We start from the raw sequence: 17,035 nt of genomic DNA on the forward strand, positions 1-17,035 counted from the left end.
TGAAGTTGCATTGGAAAGATAGAAGAACTAAATTCCAATATTTGAAGTTGTATTGAAAAGATAGAACTACTTAAGATCCGATTTTTCTGAAGTTACACTAAAAAGATAGAATAACTTAAGATGTTGTTTTTTGAAGTTGCGTTCGAAGGATAGAACTTCAATCCGAATTCTGAAATTGCATTGAAGAGATAGAAGAATTTCATATCCCGATAGGTAAATTTTGCAAATTTTTGTGCAATCTAAATATAACTTTAATGCCGGCCCTAAGAATGGCTATCTGTGAAAAATAATGCTAGGAAAGAGTAGCAGATCTGCCAGTTATTTGCGGAAAGATCCCAACATTTTTTCGTTCAACTTATGTTGTGCCAGCCCTGTTAGTAAAAGATTTTGAAAACATTCTTTTTTCGTAGGGTAAAATACAATTAAGGAAACTATGGTTGTTTTATGTTTCTTTTATCATAAAAAATAATAATTTGATTCAAGATTCCAATATCAAATCTTTTACTGTAAAAGTTCGTGTTTCTGAAAGGCGAAGCAACAAATGTAGTTCCTTTTTCTTTGTACTTCGTCTTCCATTTTCGTCATTCTTTTCATTGCTTATACAGTGTTCCCTTTTTCTTTGTACTTTGTCTTCCATTTTCGTCAATCTTTTCCTTGCTTATACAGTGTCAATTGGTCAATTGACACTGTATATTTAGGTAGGATAGACTGACTGCTGTTCACCTATGCACACTACTATTTTTTATACAGAGATCCAAAGTCAAAATCAATTAACAGACCGGCAGACACCAAGATCCGAACAGATAATTGTTGTTTGGAGTATTGCCCAAGATAAACTTAAGCGCAACGATAGTCGCTTGACTAGGTTGTTATGTCTCAACCATTCTCGAAGGACCTTCAGACATTGCCAAGAGATAACAGGATATTTGGTAAATGTCATTCCTAAATCATGATGCCTGCTATACCTCCTATGAACAAAATTCCTACATATTATGAGTCCTAATGTTTTCGGTTTGGCAATACTCTGAAGGATAAAAGGAAGATCCCAATCTCATGAACGAGTACAAGTTGATTATCACACTACACGCAAGCATAAGCTCAACGTTCCTCCAAGCCTTTTCCAATGAGACAATATTGCAGAAAATGATGGGGTAAAGGTTTTGTTTTTATTTTTACAAATGTTAAAGTGCTAATATATTCTTGCTACAAGGAGCCAAACAGGACTCAGCAAATCTCATTTAGCTAAGAGATATGTGGGACAAAGCAACAGCAATTGAATTTTTTTAAAACCCTCTGAAAAGCAGGATTTTACAGAGTCGGTATCATTAATATAACTTGACTGGGCAAATGGATGGACGAAATTGATCGCAACAATCTAATGACAAAATGTTGATCGGTATAGATCCTTCAAAAAGATATGGTTAAAATGCAAAACAATACAATTCGAACCAAGTCTTTGCCTTCATAAAATATCTGAAGATCAAACTTTCAACTTAACTCATGAAGCACTTGGCACGGTCTCAGATTTGTCTGTATCCATTGGCTCAGCAGCAGGTGGTACTGCACTTCCAGCACTGGCACCCTCAGCTGTATTTGCATTTCCTGAATTCGGACTTTCTGCACCCTGAGGTTGTTGCTCACCTCCTGGAGGAGGTTGTTGCTCACCTCCTTGAGGAGGTTGAGATGATGGTGTTTCAGGAGTTGCTGGCTTTACCGGCTTAGGCTTTGTCATTATAGGCCTACAAACCCTGTAGTGACAGAAAGTACCTTGAAAATGACAAATCGGCAGCGCAAAGCAAGGAAAAGGAAGAAAAAGGAAAGAAGGCCGGCCCTACGCAGCCAAAACAGATATAGCAACTAGCCAAACAAGATTTTGCTGTAGGTTAGCCCAAAAAATTATATTTTTCAATTGATAGCAAAATAGATTCAGTAGTCAACAGTACCTATCAAGTGCCTCTGCTTTTTTCCTAACATCAGCCGACAGAAGAACAGGGTTGGCATATTTCGGAAGAGCATCCTGCTGCTGCTTTTTCTCTCTAAACCAAGCCTCAGTTTCGACACACTCGTTCAGAACCTAGGAAGTGCAAGGGAAACATAAACATCAAAAAACACTTTCAGGAAGCAGAGGGGAGAGCATATGACAAAAGAAAAGAAAAGGCAAATAGCAAGATTAAGCAGATATGCGCACACCTTCTTCTTCTCTGCTAAATCAATGTGATCAAACTTAGGATCATTTGACATTGCCGCCTCTCTGTAACTATTTATGCAATAAACAAATTGATCGATCATGGAACCCCTCTCCATGTATTCCTTGTACCGTTGCTCAATCGGGTCACCTTGCTGCAGATTTGCCACACTAAATCAGCTCCATACATGCCAAAAGGACAATGGAAATAGGATATTCAAGAAACACCAACCTTTTTAAGCTCCTCAAGCTTGGCAATATACACACCCTTCGTTTCATCCTCTCCATCTTCATACAACCAATCTTCCACTTCTTGAAGTTTAGCCATAAATTGTTCTCTTTCTGTATCAATTACAAACTCTTGATATTTATCTGAAAGCTGGATATATTAAGAAGGGGAGACCTGTCAGTAACATATCAAATGTTTTCATACAACTACCATAAGGCCAACAAATACCTTATTCCTCATGTCATAAACATAGGCCTCAACAGCATTCTTCTTGTCCTTTGTCTCTTCCATAACACGGTCCTGAAGAGCCATTTCAAATTCTTTCTCAACCGCCTTCTGAACATCAGCAGCTGCCATTGCTCCATAAACAATCTCTGTCACTGGTACAGATGTCTTCTTGACCTTTTTCTTGGGGGCTTCAACCTGCAAGAAAATGAAAACAGTAAATGCTAAGCTTTACCGACATCTTTGAGCTAATACGCTGAAGCAGAAGAAGAATATAAGTTATCCAACATTAATTAAGCGAAAAAAGCACTGCACTGATGCATTTCAAGAATTAAAATACAGGTAAACACTAATCCATGCATGCATTCGCAATAGTAAATGCATAAATCAAATCCCGCGATTTGAATAGATGCATAGTTTGATTAAAAACAACCAAATATGACTGATAGGAAATATAAACTAGCTCAAGCAGTAATGAGAAGAGATAAAACAGCGCCGTGTTACCTTAGCATCTGTTTCCATCTTGACAGGTTTGTCACCAGATTCTGGAACACCATTCTCAGCCCCAGAAGCATCTCCAGCTCCTTTAGCATCTTGCATATTTACATCAGATTCCGATGTCGTTGAAGGAGCAGCATCACCAGAAGCTTCATCTGTTTCCATTTCGGCAGGTTCCTTAACTGCCTCTTTCACAACTGGGACTTCCACCTCTTCTTCTTCCAAAAGCTAAATTACAGACCAAAACCATAAGATTAGATGATAGTCTCTCCATTCACTAAATAATTGCAACATAAAAAAGAAAAACGAAGAGAAACCACAAATTTCTGGACTTACAGTGGCAGAATCAACCGAGACAATACCATGCAGGTTTAGACGTACTTTAACTTTTAGTTTGGCCCTTTCACCCTTTGCAGATTGGAATGGTCCGATCTGTCAAGGAGATCAAAGAAAACCCAAGTGAGCCAAGGACTCACCTGAAACCAGAGGATCCATTTTCCATTTATTTTAACAGATGAAAAACACAGGACCTAATGAGTGAGTGAAACTATGAAATACCGTGTAAGTACTGATCTTTGCTGGCGCCTGAAGCTCACTAACATCAGCATACTGCACATCTATTGTAAAAGTGCCAGATCTGTAGAATGTCAGAGCTTTCACACTGGGTATCGGATTCCCTTTGGGGAAAACAACCGTGCTCTGATGATTCTCTAAAGCTCCATTTTGTGCGTCTGGAGCAGGCCCCTTCCATGACAATGCAATTGGGAAAGGGAAGCTCTCATTGACCTTCAATCAGCCAATGATAACAATTAGTACAGTTATTAGGCTTATAAATCACCATAATTTATTCAGCTTGGAGCCAGATGTGCAGTAGCGACATAATCGTTCATCAAAGGTTAATAGTAAAACAATTGACATTCGCTTCAATAAAAATCTTGGTCATTCTATAATAAATCTTGCATTTCCTTCATCCTTCAAGAAGACAATATCTTCAACCTCCCACTTTGTCATTCATTGCCTTTTTTTTCTTAGAACTTCGTCATTAATTACCTCACTTTCATGCTTGTTTCAAGCCAACCAAAAATTAGGTCCCACTCAAACAACAATAACAACATACCCAATATATTCCCACAAGTGGAGTCTAGGAAGGGTAATATGTACGCAGACCTTACCCCACTCAAACAACTAAATAAAATGAAGAAAAGATCAAACCAATATTTTTCTTCACATACTAAATGTGTCTACTTAAATAACAATGATTATCGACGACATTGCAACACATTAAGAAGTTGAACGCCCTGAGTCCAATATGACCATGGAAAAACAAATCAATCAAGAGAATACAAGGCTGACAAGTTACCTGGAATTCTCGCACTTTAAAGGTAGGACTGAGAATAGCGCATTGCAACGCACATCCTTTGGCCACACATTCACTTGCATTCATGGTGCGCCTTGGTTCCTTACCAAAGAACTCCGTCAAAATCCTCATAATTGCAGGCACTCGAGAGCTTGACCCAACAACCTCAACTGCATGAATGTTCTCAATAGTGAGCCCAGCTTCGGCAAGAGCTTTCTCAAGTGGTTTCTTCACTCTCTCCAGCATAGGTATGCTGATTTGCTCAAACTCCTCCCTCTTGATAAATCCTCTGACATCCTTCTCATCCATTAAACATTCTATATTCAAAGGTGCCTCGGGGTTTGCACTGAGAACCTTTTTCAACTTTTCACAAGCAGCTCGAAGTCTAATGCATGCCCTAGCATTTTGGAAAACATCGATTTTGTATTCTTCTTTGAACTTTGCGGCAAAATGTTGGAAAAGAGCTTCATCAAAATCCCTCCCACCAAGATTTCTGTCAAATGAATGAGCCAATATCTTCAACTGGCCTTTCTTGAAGCCAGCAATACAAACTTGCAAGCTTGCATGTCCAACGTCAATAAAAGCAACATTCAGTGGGTCATTTTCAGGTAAATCTGTCTTGTAAATACCATATGCCAATGCAGTAGCTGTTGTCTCGTGAATCAGATGCAAAGGATGCAAGCCAGCTATGGTGGCTGCATCCATTACAGCTCTTCTCTGAAGATCAGTGAAATAAATGGGAATTCCTATGCAACAATCAACTACTGCTGCATTGAGATTCTTCTCTGCTATAGTTTTGAGATCCGAAAACACCATTCCAAGAACCTGGGTAGGTGTAAAAGTTCTCATTTCCCCCAAATATCGTGCATGGATGAGAGGATATCCGTCAGGTCCTTCAGTTACCGAAAAAGGAAGTGCCTTAAGATCTCTTTGCAGCTCGGGATCAGAAAATTGCCGCCCTATTAACCTCTTTATCTGTGAAATGGTATTTTTTGGGTTCATCATACTTGATGCTGCACCAGCGGTTCCAAGAAAGCGTTGCTTCTCTCCAAAGCAGACTATAGCTGGTGTTTCCCTTTTTGATTCGTCATTAAGTACGACATCAATACCTCTCTGCCTTGCAACTGCAACAACGCCACTCTCGTTCCCAAAGTCAAAACCAACCACGCTCATCTTTGCTGGCTGCAATCACTCAATATCCAACAACAAACGGAAGTTCCTGGACAACATCAAAAGACTAGATAAAATCAACTAAAACACCAGTATGCACTGTATAAAATCTACACAGAAAGAAGTTATGCATAGGAAATGATAGCTCTCAATCAACATGAAAAAACTGATTACTTTTCCACTAAAGAGCTAAGAAAGCTGATCACTCATGGCTGGGTTTTCTTGGAATGGAATTACACTATGTGTTAATCATCGATACACTGAAGAGAGCAATATAAGTTGGCTGGCGCAACCCATAACATCAACAGACTAAAGTAACAAGGACTCAAAGATCATGAAAGTTTTTTTCCCCCTAATTTTCCCAAAATTCGAAGTTCAAGTACGATTTTTATCTAATTTTCCTGCCAAGGAAACTTTCCTGCATGAATGAGCTTGCCCACGTACCAACAAGCTGGGACTCAATTGTTGAACCACCAAGAAGAACAAGGAGGTTTTAATCTACTATCTAGGAAAACACCAAACACGCCCAAAACTCAGCCTTTATAAAGAAGGTACTCTCTAGAACGCCTTATACAAACTTAGTCAGGCACTGATCAGCCTGTTCCATTTTTCCCTAAAAAAGAATCTTCATGTTAAGAACTAATTGATTAGAGGATTAATTAAAGACTCGCTAATGGCTACCTAGTATATGACAATCACCACTTTATCTAGCCTAAGGAATTTGCTATCGTCCCCTTTTCAATCTTGCACCTTTGACAATAAAGTTCAGTATGTTACTTCATTTCTTTATCATTTGTTCTTTTTATTATTATGACGCTGGTCTCCGAACCAACTTGGGGCACCTGAGTATTCCACCAGGTATCGGGTAATTATACCCAACAAGGATTAGGCAGAAAGGAATAACCATTTGTTCTTTTCTAATTTTCCAAAAATAGATTAAAGAGTTCACAATAGCAACCAACAATGCAGGAATTAGAAGCACTCAGAGATACTAATCATAAAGCCTTTCATTAAGCCATAAAACAGTCTGCATCACCAGACAACAAATTTAGTTAACTCCTAGCAAAAACATTATGCGGCATGCGATTCAAAAGGGAAAACGTCAAAACTAACCAATGATACTACATCTCTAGCTAAAAATCTAAAGCCAACGAACAGTCAAGCAATCGCAACAACAAACAACAACAACAACAACAACAACCCAGTATAATCCCACTTAGTGGGGTCGGGTAGAGAGGTTGTTTCCAAATAAACCCCGGCATCCTTCCCTCCAATAACTTCCCACCTTGCTCTTGGGAGACTCAAACTCACAACCTCTTGGTTGGAAGTGGAGTTGCTTACCATCAGAGCAACCCCTCTTGTCAAGCAATCGGTTATAACAAATTCCTAAAGGTAGGAAAAAACAGAAATCATAGATCTGCAAATTGTGATAGAGAGAATCAGAGTTTCGTGATTTAAACAATACCTTGAAGACGTAGAATAGAATCTTCTGGAATCTATGTTCCAATGTGCGCGACTGAATTTTTGGTGAGGCAAACCGAGGATACTGATATAAAATAGAAGGGGTTTAAAGGAGACAATAAAGAGGCAAGTGAAGAGGGGTTTGTGTAGAATTTTCGATTTTATAATTACTCAAAATGACTTCTTTTATTCCTTTTTTTTTTTTAATTGACTAACGGGGGTTCGAGTGGTCCTAGATTTGTGTAGAGGTATACTAGCGCTTCTAGAAAGATCTTTCTCCAACAGCTATACCCTTGTTGACAGTGTCTGAACTAAGAGGTTATGGGCCTAGAGGGTTAGTTCATGGGAGAAATTCAAAAATAGCCACATTTACAAGTTATCATTCAAAAATAGCCATAATTTTAAAAGTGTTCAAAATTCGAAAAAATACTCCAGCATAGTATACTGAAGTTCCAGTATAATATACCGGTCCAGCATAATATACTGGAGTTTGGAGCATCAGTGCTCCAGTTTCCAGTTTGGAGCATCGGTGCTCTAGTCTCTAGTATATTATACCGGAGCCAACAAAGTATACTGGTCCAGCATAATATGCTGGAAGTTCATACACATGTGCAACGAACTCCAGTATATTATACTGGACCGGTCTCTGTTGCAGCAAAATAGTGGCTATTTTTCAGTGACTTGGCAAACGCTGCTATTTTTGAATGACCAGTCCGAAAACTAGCTAGACCGTGCTATTTTAACTTAGTTCATAGATTCTTTGGATTCGTGGATCTAAGTGGGCTTTGATGAGGTGAACTATTTTTGAAGAATTAACTTAAATAGTCGTTTATTAAATTATTTAAATAAATAAAAAATAGCCGACATATGTATAATATATTTGTGTAATACATATATAATCATATATAAACTTGTATATCAGTGTAAAATTTTACGGGATGCCATGCACCCTCATTTAAGTTATACCCACTTTTTAAAAAAAAAATAGATACCGAATTTTTGAGTAACTTTAAATACGTGTTTTTCTTCTTCTCCGCTACTACTTTCTTCTTCTCTATACCCTATGTATTCAGCTTCGTTGTTGCTTTCTTCTTCTCTGTATTCATGTCCCATGTATACAGGAGCCATTTGGCTTCTTCTTCTTCTTAGTTGTAAAATACCTTTGTAGGTTGTGCTTAAAGTTTCTACTTCTTCTTAGTTACAAAATGAATTTGTTAAATTTGTTGTTATTTTAATAATTTGATAATTAAAGTTTGTTCTTTATGATATTTGAAAGTTATGTTTCAAAATTTGATCTCATTTGGAGTAGATTTGGGTGTTGAATCGTGTGTTAGATTGTTGAAATTCGAACAACAAGTTTATGTTTCAGAACTTAAGATTCGATTTCTGAAATTGTATTGAAGATATAGAACTACTTAAAATTTGAACTTTTTGAAGTTGCATTGGAAAGATAGAAGAACTAAATTCCAATATTTGAAGTTGTATTGAAAAGATAGAACTACTTAAGATCCGATTTTTCTGAAGTTACACTAAAAAGATAGAATAACTTAAGATGTTGTTTTTTGAAGTTGCGTTCGAAGGATAGAACTTCAATCCGAATTCTGAAATTGCATTGAAGAGATAGAAGAATTTCATATCCCGATAGGTAAATTTTGCAAATTTTTGTGCAATCTAAATATAACTTTAATGCCGGCCCTAAGAATGGCTATCTGTGAAAAATAATGCTAGGAAAGAGTAGCAGATCTGCCAGTTATTTGCGGAAAGATCCCAACATTTTTTCGTTCAACTTATGTTGTGCCAGCCCTGTTAGTAAAAGATTTTGAAAACATTCTTTTTTCGTAGGGTAAAATACAATTAAGGAAACTATGGTTGTTTTATGTTTCTTTTATCATAAAAAATAATAATTTGATTCAAGATTCCAATATCAAATCTTTTACTGTAAAAGTTCGTGTTTCTGAAAGGCGAAGCAACAAATGTAGTTCCTTTTTCTTTGTACTTCGTCTTCCATTTTCGTCATTCTTTTCATTGCTTATACAGTGTTCCCTTTTTCTTTGTACTTTGTCTTCCATTTTCGTCAATCTTTTCCTTGCTTATACAGTGTCAATTGGTCAATTGACACTGTATATTTAGGTAGGATAGACTGACTGCTGTTCACCTATGCACACTACTATTTTTTATACAGAGATCCAAAGTCAAAATCAATTAACAGACCGGCAGACACCAAGATCCGAACAGATAATTGTTGTTTGGAGTATTGCCCAAGATAAACTTAAGCGCAACGATAGTCGCTTGACTAGGTTGTTATGTCTCAACCATTCTCGAAGGACCTTCAGACATTGCCAAGAGATAACAGGATATTTGGTAAATGTCATTCCTAAATCATGATGCCTGCTATACCTCCTATGAACAAAATTCCTACATATTATGAGTCCTAATGTTTTCGGTTTGGCAATACTCTGAAGGATAAAAGGAAGATCCCAATCTCATGAACGAGTACAAGTTGATTATCACACTACACGCAAGCATAAGCTCAACGTTCCTCCAAGCCTTTTCCAATGAGACAATATTGCAGAAAATGATGGGGTAAAGGTTTTGTTTTTATTTTTACAAATGTTAAAGTGCTAATATATTCTTGCTACAAGGAGCCAAACAGGACTCAGCAAATCTCATTTAGCTAAGAGATATGTGGGACAAAGCAACAGCAATTGAATTTTTTTAAAACCCTCTGAAAAGCAGGATTTTACAGAGTCGGTATCATTAATATAACTTGACTGGGCAAATGGATGGACGAAATTGATCGCAACAATCTAATGACAAAATGTTGATCGGTATAGATCCTTCAAAAAGATATGGTTAAAATGCAAAACAATACAATTCGAACCAAGTCTTTGCCTTCATAAAATATCTGAAGATCAAACTTTCAACTTAACTCATGAAGCACTTGGCACGGTCTCAGATTTGTCTGTATCCATTGGCTCAGCAGCAGGTGGTACTGCACTTCCAGCACTGGCACCCTCAGCTGTATTTGCATTTCCTGAATTCGGACTTTCTGCACCCTGAGGTTGTTGCTCACCTCCTGGAGGAGGTTGTTGCTCACCTCCTTGAGGAGGTTGAGATGATGGTGTTTCAGGAGTTGCTGGCTTTACCGGCTTAGGCTTTGTCATTATAGGCCTACAAACCCTGTAGTGACAGAAAGTACCTTGAAAATGACAAATCGGCAGCGCAAAGCAAGGAAAAGGAAGAAAAAGGAAAGAAGGCCGGCCCTACGCAGCCAAAACAGATATAGCAACTAGCCAAACAAGATTTTGCTGTAGGTTAGCCCAAAAAATTATATTTTTCAATTGATAGCAAAATAGATTCAGTAGTCAACAGTACCTATCAAGTGCCTCTGCTTTTTTCCTAACATCAGCCGACAGAAGAACAGGGTTGGCATATTTCGGAAGAGCATCCTGCTGCTGCTTTTTCTCTCTAAACCAAGCCTCAGTTTCGACACACTCGTTCAGAACCTAGGAAGTGCAAGGGAAACATAAACATCAAAAAACACTTTCAGGAAGCAGAGGGGAGAGCATATGACAAAAGAAAAGAAAAGGCAAATAGCAAGATTAAGCAGATATGCGCACACCTTCTTCTTCTCTGCTAAATCAATGTGATCAAACTTAGGATCATTTGACATTGCCGCCTCTCTGTAACTATTTATGCAATAAACAAATTGATCGATCATGGAACCCCTCTCCATGTATTCCTTGTACCGTTGCTCAATCGGGTCACCTTGCTGCAGATTTGCCACACTAAATCAGCTCCATACATGCCAAAAGGACAATGGAAATAGGATATTCAAGAAACACCAACCTTTTTAAGCTCCTCAAGCTTGGCAATATACACACCCTTCGTTTCATCCTCTCCATCTTCATACAACCAATCTTCCACTTCTTGAAGTTTAGCCATAAATTGTTCTCTTTCTGTATCAATTACAAACTCTTGATATTTATCTGAAAGCTGGATATATTAAGAAGGGGAGACCTGTCAGTAACATATCAAATGTTTTCATACAACTACCATAAGGCCAACAAATACCTTATTCCTCATGTCATAAACATAGGCCTCAACAGCATTCTTCTTGTCCTTTGTCTCTTCCATAACACGGTCCTGAAGAGCCATTTCAAATTCTTTCTCAACCGCCTTCTGAACATCAGCAGCTGCCATTGCTCCATAAACAATCTCTGTCACTGGTACAGATGTCTTCTTGACCTTTTTCTTGGGGGCTTCAACCTGCAAGAAAATGAAAACAGTAAATGCTAAGCTTTACCGACATCTTTGAGCTAATACGCTGAAGCAGAAGAAGAATATAAGTTATCCAACATTAATTAAGCGAAAAAAGCACTGCACTGATGCATTTCAAGAATTAAAATACAGGTAAACACTAATCCATGCATGCATTCGCAATAGTAAATGCATAAATCAAATCCCGCGATTTGAATAGATGCATAGTTTGATTAAAAACAACCAAATATGACTGATAGGAAATATAAACTAGCTCAAGCAGTAATGAGAAGAGATAAAACAGCGCCGTGTTACCTTAGCATCTGTTTCCATCTTGACAGGTTTGTCACCAGATTCTGGAACACCATTCTCAGCCCCAGAAGCATCTCCAGCTCCTTTAGCATCTTGCATATTTACATCAGATTCCGATGTCGTTGAAGGAGCAGCATCACCAGAAGCTTCATCTGTTTCCATTTCGGCAGGTTCCTTAACTGCCTCTTTCACAACTGGGACTTCCACCTCTTCTTCTTCCAAAAGCTAAATTACAGACCAAAACCATAAGATTAGATGATAGTCTCTCCATTCACTAAATAATTGCAACATAAAAAAGAAAAACGAAGAGAAACCACAAATTTCTGGACTTACAGTGGCAGAATCAACCGAGACAATACCATGCAGGTTTAGACGTACTTTAACTTTTAGTTTGGCCCTTTCACCCTTTGCAGATTGGAATGGTCCGATCTGTCAAGGAGATCAAAGAAAACCCAAGTGAGCCAAGGACTCACCTGAAACCAGAGGATCCATTTTCCATTTATTTTAACAGATGAAAAACACAGGACCTAATGAGTGAGTGAAACTATGAAATACCGTGTAAGTACTGATCTTTGCTGGCGCCTGAAGCTCACTAACATCAGCATACTGCACATCTATTGTAAAAGTGCCAGATCTGTAGAATGTCAGAGCTTTCACACTGGGTATCGGATTCCCTTTGGGGAAAACAACCGTGCTCTGATGATTCTCTAAAGCTCCATTTTGTGCGTCTGGAGCAGGCCCCTTCCATGACAATGCAATTGGGAAAGGGAAGCTCTCATTGACCTTCAATCAGCCAATGATAACAATTAGTACAGTTATTAGGCTTATAAATCACCATAATTTATTCAGCTTGGAGCCAGATGTGCAGTAGCGACATAATCGTTCATCAAAGGTTAATAGTAAAACAATTGACATTCGCTTCAATAAAAATCTTGGTCATTCTATAATAAATCTTGCATTTCCTTCATCCTTCAAGAAGACAATATCTTCAACCTCCCACTTTGTCATTCATTGCCTTTTTTTTCTTAGAACTTCGTCATTAATTACCTCACTTTCATGCTTGTTTCAAGCCAACCAAAAATTAGGTCCCACTCAAACAACAATAACAACATACCCAATATATTCCCACAAGTGGAGTCTAGGAAGGGTAATATGTACGCAGACCTTACCCCACTCAAACAACTAAATAAAATGAAGAAAAGATCAAACCAATATTTTTCTTCACATACTAAATGTGTCTACTTAAATAACAATGATTATCGACGACATTGCAACACATTAAGAAGTTGAACGCCCTGAGTCCAATATGACCATGGAAAAACAAATCAATCAAGAGAATACAAGGCTGACAAGTTACCTGGAATTCTCGCACTTTAAAGGTAGGACTGAGAATAGCGCATTGCAACGCACATCCTTTGGCCACACATTCACTTGCATTCATGGTGCGCCTTGGTTCCTTACCAAAGAACTCCGTCAAAATCCTCATAATTGCAGGCACTCGAGAGCTTGACCCAACAACCTCAACTGCATGAATGTTCTCAATAGTGAGCCCAGCTTCGGCAAGAGCTTTCTCAAGTGGTTTCTTCACTCTCTCCAGCATAGGTATGCTGATTTGCTCAAACTCCTCCCTCTTGATAAATCCTCTGACATCCTTCTCATCCATTAAACATTCTATATTCAAAGGTGCCTCGGGGTTTGCACTGAGAACCTTTTTCAACTTTTCACAAGCAGCTCGAAGTCTAATGCATGCCCTAGCATTTTGGAAAACATCGATTTTGTATTCTTCTTTGAACTTTGCGGCAAAATGTTGGAAAAGAGCTTCATCAAAATCCCTCCCACCAAGATTTCTGTCAAATGAATGAGCCAATATCTTCAACTGGCCTTTCTTGAAGCCAGCAATACAAACTTGCAAGCTTGCATGTCCAACGTCAATAAAAGCAACATTCAGTGGGTCATTTTCAGGTAAATCTGTCTTGTAAATACCATATGCCAATGCAGTAGCTGTTGTCTCGTGAATCAGATGCAAAGGATGCAAGCCAGCTATGGTGGCTGCATCCATTACAGCTCTTCTCTGAAGATCAGTGAAATAAATGGGAATTCCTATGCAACAATCAACTACTGCTGCATTGAGATTCTTCTCTGCTATAGTTTTGAGATCCGAAAACACCATTCCAAGAACCTGGGTAGGTGTAAAAGTTCTCATTTCCCCCAAATATCGTGCATGGATGAGAGGATATCCGTCAGGTCCTTCAGTTACCGAAAAAGGAAGTGCCTTAAGATCTCTTTGCAGCTCGGGATCAGAAAATTGCCGCCCTATTAACCTCTTTATCTGTGAAATGGTATTTTTTGGGTTCATCATACTTGATGCTGCACCAGCGGTTCCAAGAAAGCGTTGCTTCTCTCCAAAGCAGACTATAGCTGGTGTTTCCCTTTTTGATTCGTCATTAAGTACGACATCAATACCTCTCTGCCTTGCAACTGCAACAACGCCACTCTCGTTCCCAAAGTCAAAACCAACCACGCTCATCTTTGCTGGCTGCAATCACTCAATATCCAACAACAAACGGAAGTTCCTGGACAACATCAAAAGACTAGATAAAATCAACTAAAACACCAGTATGCACTGTATAAAATCTACACAGAAAGAAGTTATGCATAGGAAATGATAGCTCTCAATCAACATGAAAAAACTGATTACTTTTCCACTAAAGAGCTAAGAAAGCTGATCACTCATGGCTGGGTTTTCTTGGAATGGAATTACACTATGTGTTAATCATCGATACACTGAAGAGAGCAATATAAGTTGGCTGGCGCAACCCATAACATCAACAGACTAAAGTAACAAGGACTCAAAGATCATGAAAGTTTTTTTCCCCCTAATTTTCCCAAAATTCGAAGTTCAAGTACGATTTTTATCTAATTTTCCTGCCAAGGAAACTTTCCTGCATGAATGAGCTTGCCCACGTACCAACAAGCTGGGACTCAATTGTTGAACCACCAAGAAGAACAAGGAGGTTTTAATCTACTATCTAGGAAAACACCAAACACGCCCAAAACTCAGCCTTTATAAAGAAGGTACTCTCTAGAACGCCTTATACAAACTTAGTCAGGCACTGATCAGCCTGTTCCATTTTTCCCTAAAAAAGAATCTTCATGTTAAGAACTAATTGATTAGAGGATTAATTAAAGACTCGCTAATGGCTACCTAGTATATGACAATCACCACTTTATCTAGCCTAAGGAATTTGCTATCGTCCCCTTTTCAATCTTGCACCTTTGACAATAAAGTTCAGTATGTTACTTCATTTCTTTATCATTTGTTCTTTTTATTATTATGACGCTGGTCTCCGAACCAACTTGGGGCACCTGAGTATTCCACCAGGTATCGGGTAATTATACCCAACAAGGATTAGGCAGAAAGGAATAACCATTTGTTCTTTTCTAATTTTCCAAAAATAGATTAAAGAGTTCACAATAGCAACCAACAATGCAGGAATTAGAAGCACTCAGAGATACTAATCATAAAGCCTTTCATTAAGCCATAAAACAGTCTGCATCACCAGACAACAAATTTAGTTAACTCCTAGCAAAAACATTATGCGGCATGCGATTCAAAAGGGAAAACGTCAAAACTAACCAATGATACTACATCTCTAGCTAAAAATCTAAAGCCAACGAACAGTCAAGCAATCGCAACAACAAACAACAACAACAACAACAACAACCCAGTATAATCCCACTTAGTGGGGTCGGGTAGAGAGGTTGTTTCCAAATAAACCCCGGCATCCTTCCCTCCAATAACTTCCCACCTTGCTCTTGGGAGACTCAAACTCACAACCTCTTGGTTGGAAGTGGAGTTGCTTACCATCAGAGCAACCCCTCTTGTCAAGCAATCGGTTATAACAAATTCCTAAAGGTAGGAAAAAACAGAAATCATAGATCTGCAAATTGTGATAGAGAGAATCAGAGTTTCGTGATTTAAACAATACCTTGAAGACGTAGAATAGAATCTTCTGGAATCTATGTTCCAATGTGCGCGACTGAATTTTTGGTGAGGCAAACCGAGGATACTGATATAAAATAGAAGGGGTTTAAAGGAGACAATAAAGAGGCAAGTGAAGAGGGGTTTGTGTAGAATTTTCGATTTTATAATTACTCAAAATGACTTCTTTTATTCCTTTTTTTTTTTTAATTGACTAACGGGGGTTCGAGTGGTCCTAGATTTGTGTAGAGGTATACTAGCGCTTCTAGAAAGATCTTTCTCCAACAGCTATACCCTTGTTGACAGTGTCTGAACTAAGAGGTTATGGGCCTAGAGGGTTAGTTCATGGGAGAAATTCAAAAATAGCCACATTTACAAGTTATCATTCAAAAATAGCCATAATTTTAAAAGTGTTCAAAATTCGAAAAAATACTCCAGCATAGTATACTGAAGTTCCAGTATAATATACCGGTCCAGCATAATATACTGGAGTTTGGAGCATCAGTGCTCCAGTTTCCAGTTTGGAGCATCGGTGCTCTAGTCTCTAGTATATTATACCGGAGCCAACAAAGTATACCGGTCCAGCATAATATGCTGGAAGTTCATACACATGTGCAACGAACTCCAGTATATTATACTGGACCGGTCTCTGTTGCAGCAAAATAGTGGCTATTTTTCAGTGACTTGGCAAACGCTGCTATTTTTGAATGACCAGTCCGAAAACTAGCTAGACCGTGCTATTTTAACTTAGTTCATAGATTCTTTGGATTCGTGGATCTAAGTGGGCTTTGATGAGGTGAACTATTTTTGAAGAATTAACTTAAATAGTCGTTTATTAAATTATTTAAATAAATAAAAAATAGCCGACATATGTATAATATATTTGTGTAATACATATATAATCATATATAAACTTGTATATCAGTGTAAAATTTTACGGGATGCCATGCACCCTCATTTAAGTTATACCCACTTTTTAAAAAAAAAATAGATACCGAATTTTTGAGTAACTTTAAATACGTGTTTTTCTTCTTCTCCGCTACTACTTTCTTCTTCTCTATACCCTATGTATTCAGCTTCGTTGTTGCTTTCTTCTTCTCTGTATTCATGTCCCATGTATACAGGAGCCATTTGGCTTCTTCTTCTTCTTAGTTGTAAAATACCTTTGTAGGTTGTGCTTAAAGTTTCTACTTCTTCTTAGTTACAAAATGAATTTGTTAAATTTGTTGTTATTTTAATAATTTGATAATTAAAGTTTGTTCTTTATGATATTTGAAAGTTATGTTTCAAAATTTGATCTCATTTGGAGTAGATTTGGGTGTTGAATCGTGTGTTAGATTGTTGAAATTCGAACAA

At 38.0% G+C, this 17,035-nt stretch overlaps 2 protein-coding genes across 6 annotated transcripts; both read right to left on the bottom strand.

The window, feature by feature from the left end:
* Window positions 1-1,254: 1,254 nt before the first annotated feature.
* Window positions 1,255-7,409, bottom strand: LOC142161702 (heat shock 70 kDa protein 15-like). Of its 3 annotated transcripts, XM_075241455.1 has the most exons (11): window positions 7,130-7,252; window positions 7,006-7,050; window positions 4,498-5,713; window positions 3,696-3,923; window positions 3,474-3,569; window positions 3,144-3,365; window positions 2,643-2,837; window positions 2,418-2,564; window positions 2,191-2,340; window positions 1,944-2,074; window positions 1,255-1,748 (listed from the first exon to the last, which is right to left on the bottom strand). In XM_075241455.1, exons 3-11 carry the CDS (start codon window positions 5,665-5,667, stop codon window positions 1,499-1,501), a joined length of 2,589 nt encoding a protein of 862 aa, XP_075097556.1. In that variant the 5' UTR covers window positions 5,668-5,713; window positions 7,006-7,050; window positions 7,130-7,252; the 3' UTR covers window positions 1,255-1,498. The 3 variants fall into 3 exon arrangements, with proteins under 3 accessions (XP_075097556.1, XP_075097555.1, XP_075097557.1); XM_075241454.1 differs by lacking the exon at window positions 7,006-7,050 and having other exon boundaries at window positions 7,130-7,409; XM_075241456.1 differs by lacking the exon at window positions 7,006-7,050 and having other exon boundaries at window positions 4,498-5,731; window positions 7,130-7,302.
* A 2,402-nt stretch (window positions 7,410-9,811) lies between these two features.
* Window positions 9,812-15,966, bottom strand: LOC142174963 (heat shock 70 kDa protein 15-like). 3 transcript variants are annotated; one of them, XM_075241452.1, is made up of 11 exons: window positions 15,687-15,809; window positions 15,563-15,607; window positions 13,055-14,270; window positions 12,253-12,480; window positions 12,031-12,126; window positions 11,701-11,922; window positions 11,200-11,394; window positions 10,975-11,121; window positions 10,748-10,897; window positions 10,501-10,631; window positions 9,812-10,305 (listed from the first exon to the last, which is right to left on the bottom strand). In XM_075241452.1, exons 3-11 carry the CDS (start codon window positions 14,222-14,224, stop codon window positions 10,056-10,058), a joined length of 2,589 nt encoding a protein of 862 aa, XP_075097553.1. In that variant the 5' UTR covers window positions 14,225-14,270; window positions 15,563-15,607; window positions 15,687-15,809; the 3' UTR covers window positions 9,812-10,055. The 3 variants fall into 3 exon arrangements, with proteins under 3 accessions (XP_075097553.1, XP_075097552.1, XP_075097554.1); XM_075241451.1 differs by lacking the exon at window positions 15,563-15,607 and having other exon boundaries at window positions 15,687-15,966; XM_075241453.1 differs by lacking the exon at window positions 15,563-15,607 and having other exon boundaries at window positions 13,055-14,288; window positions 15,687-15,859.
* Window positions 15,967-17,035: the final 1,069 nt, after the last annotated feature.

This window comes from Nicotiana tabacum, chromosome 20 (assembly GCF_000715075.1).
Source record: "Nicotiana tabacum cultivar K326 chromosome 20, ASM71507v2, whole genome shotgun sequence".
Classification (NCBI taxonomy): Eukaryota; Viridiplantae; Streptophyta; class Magnoliopsida; order Solanales; family Solanaceae; genus Nicotiana; species Nicotiana tabacum.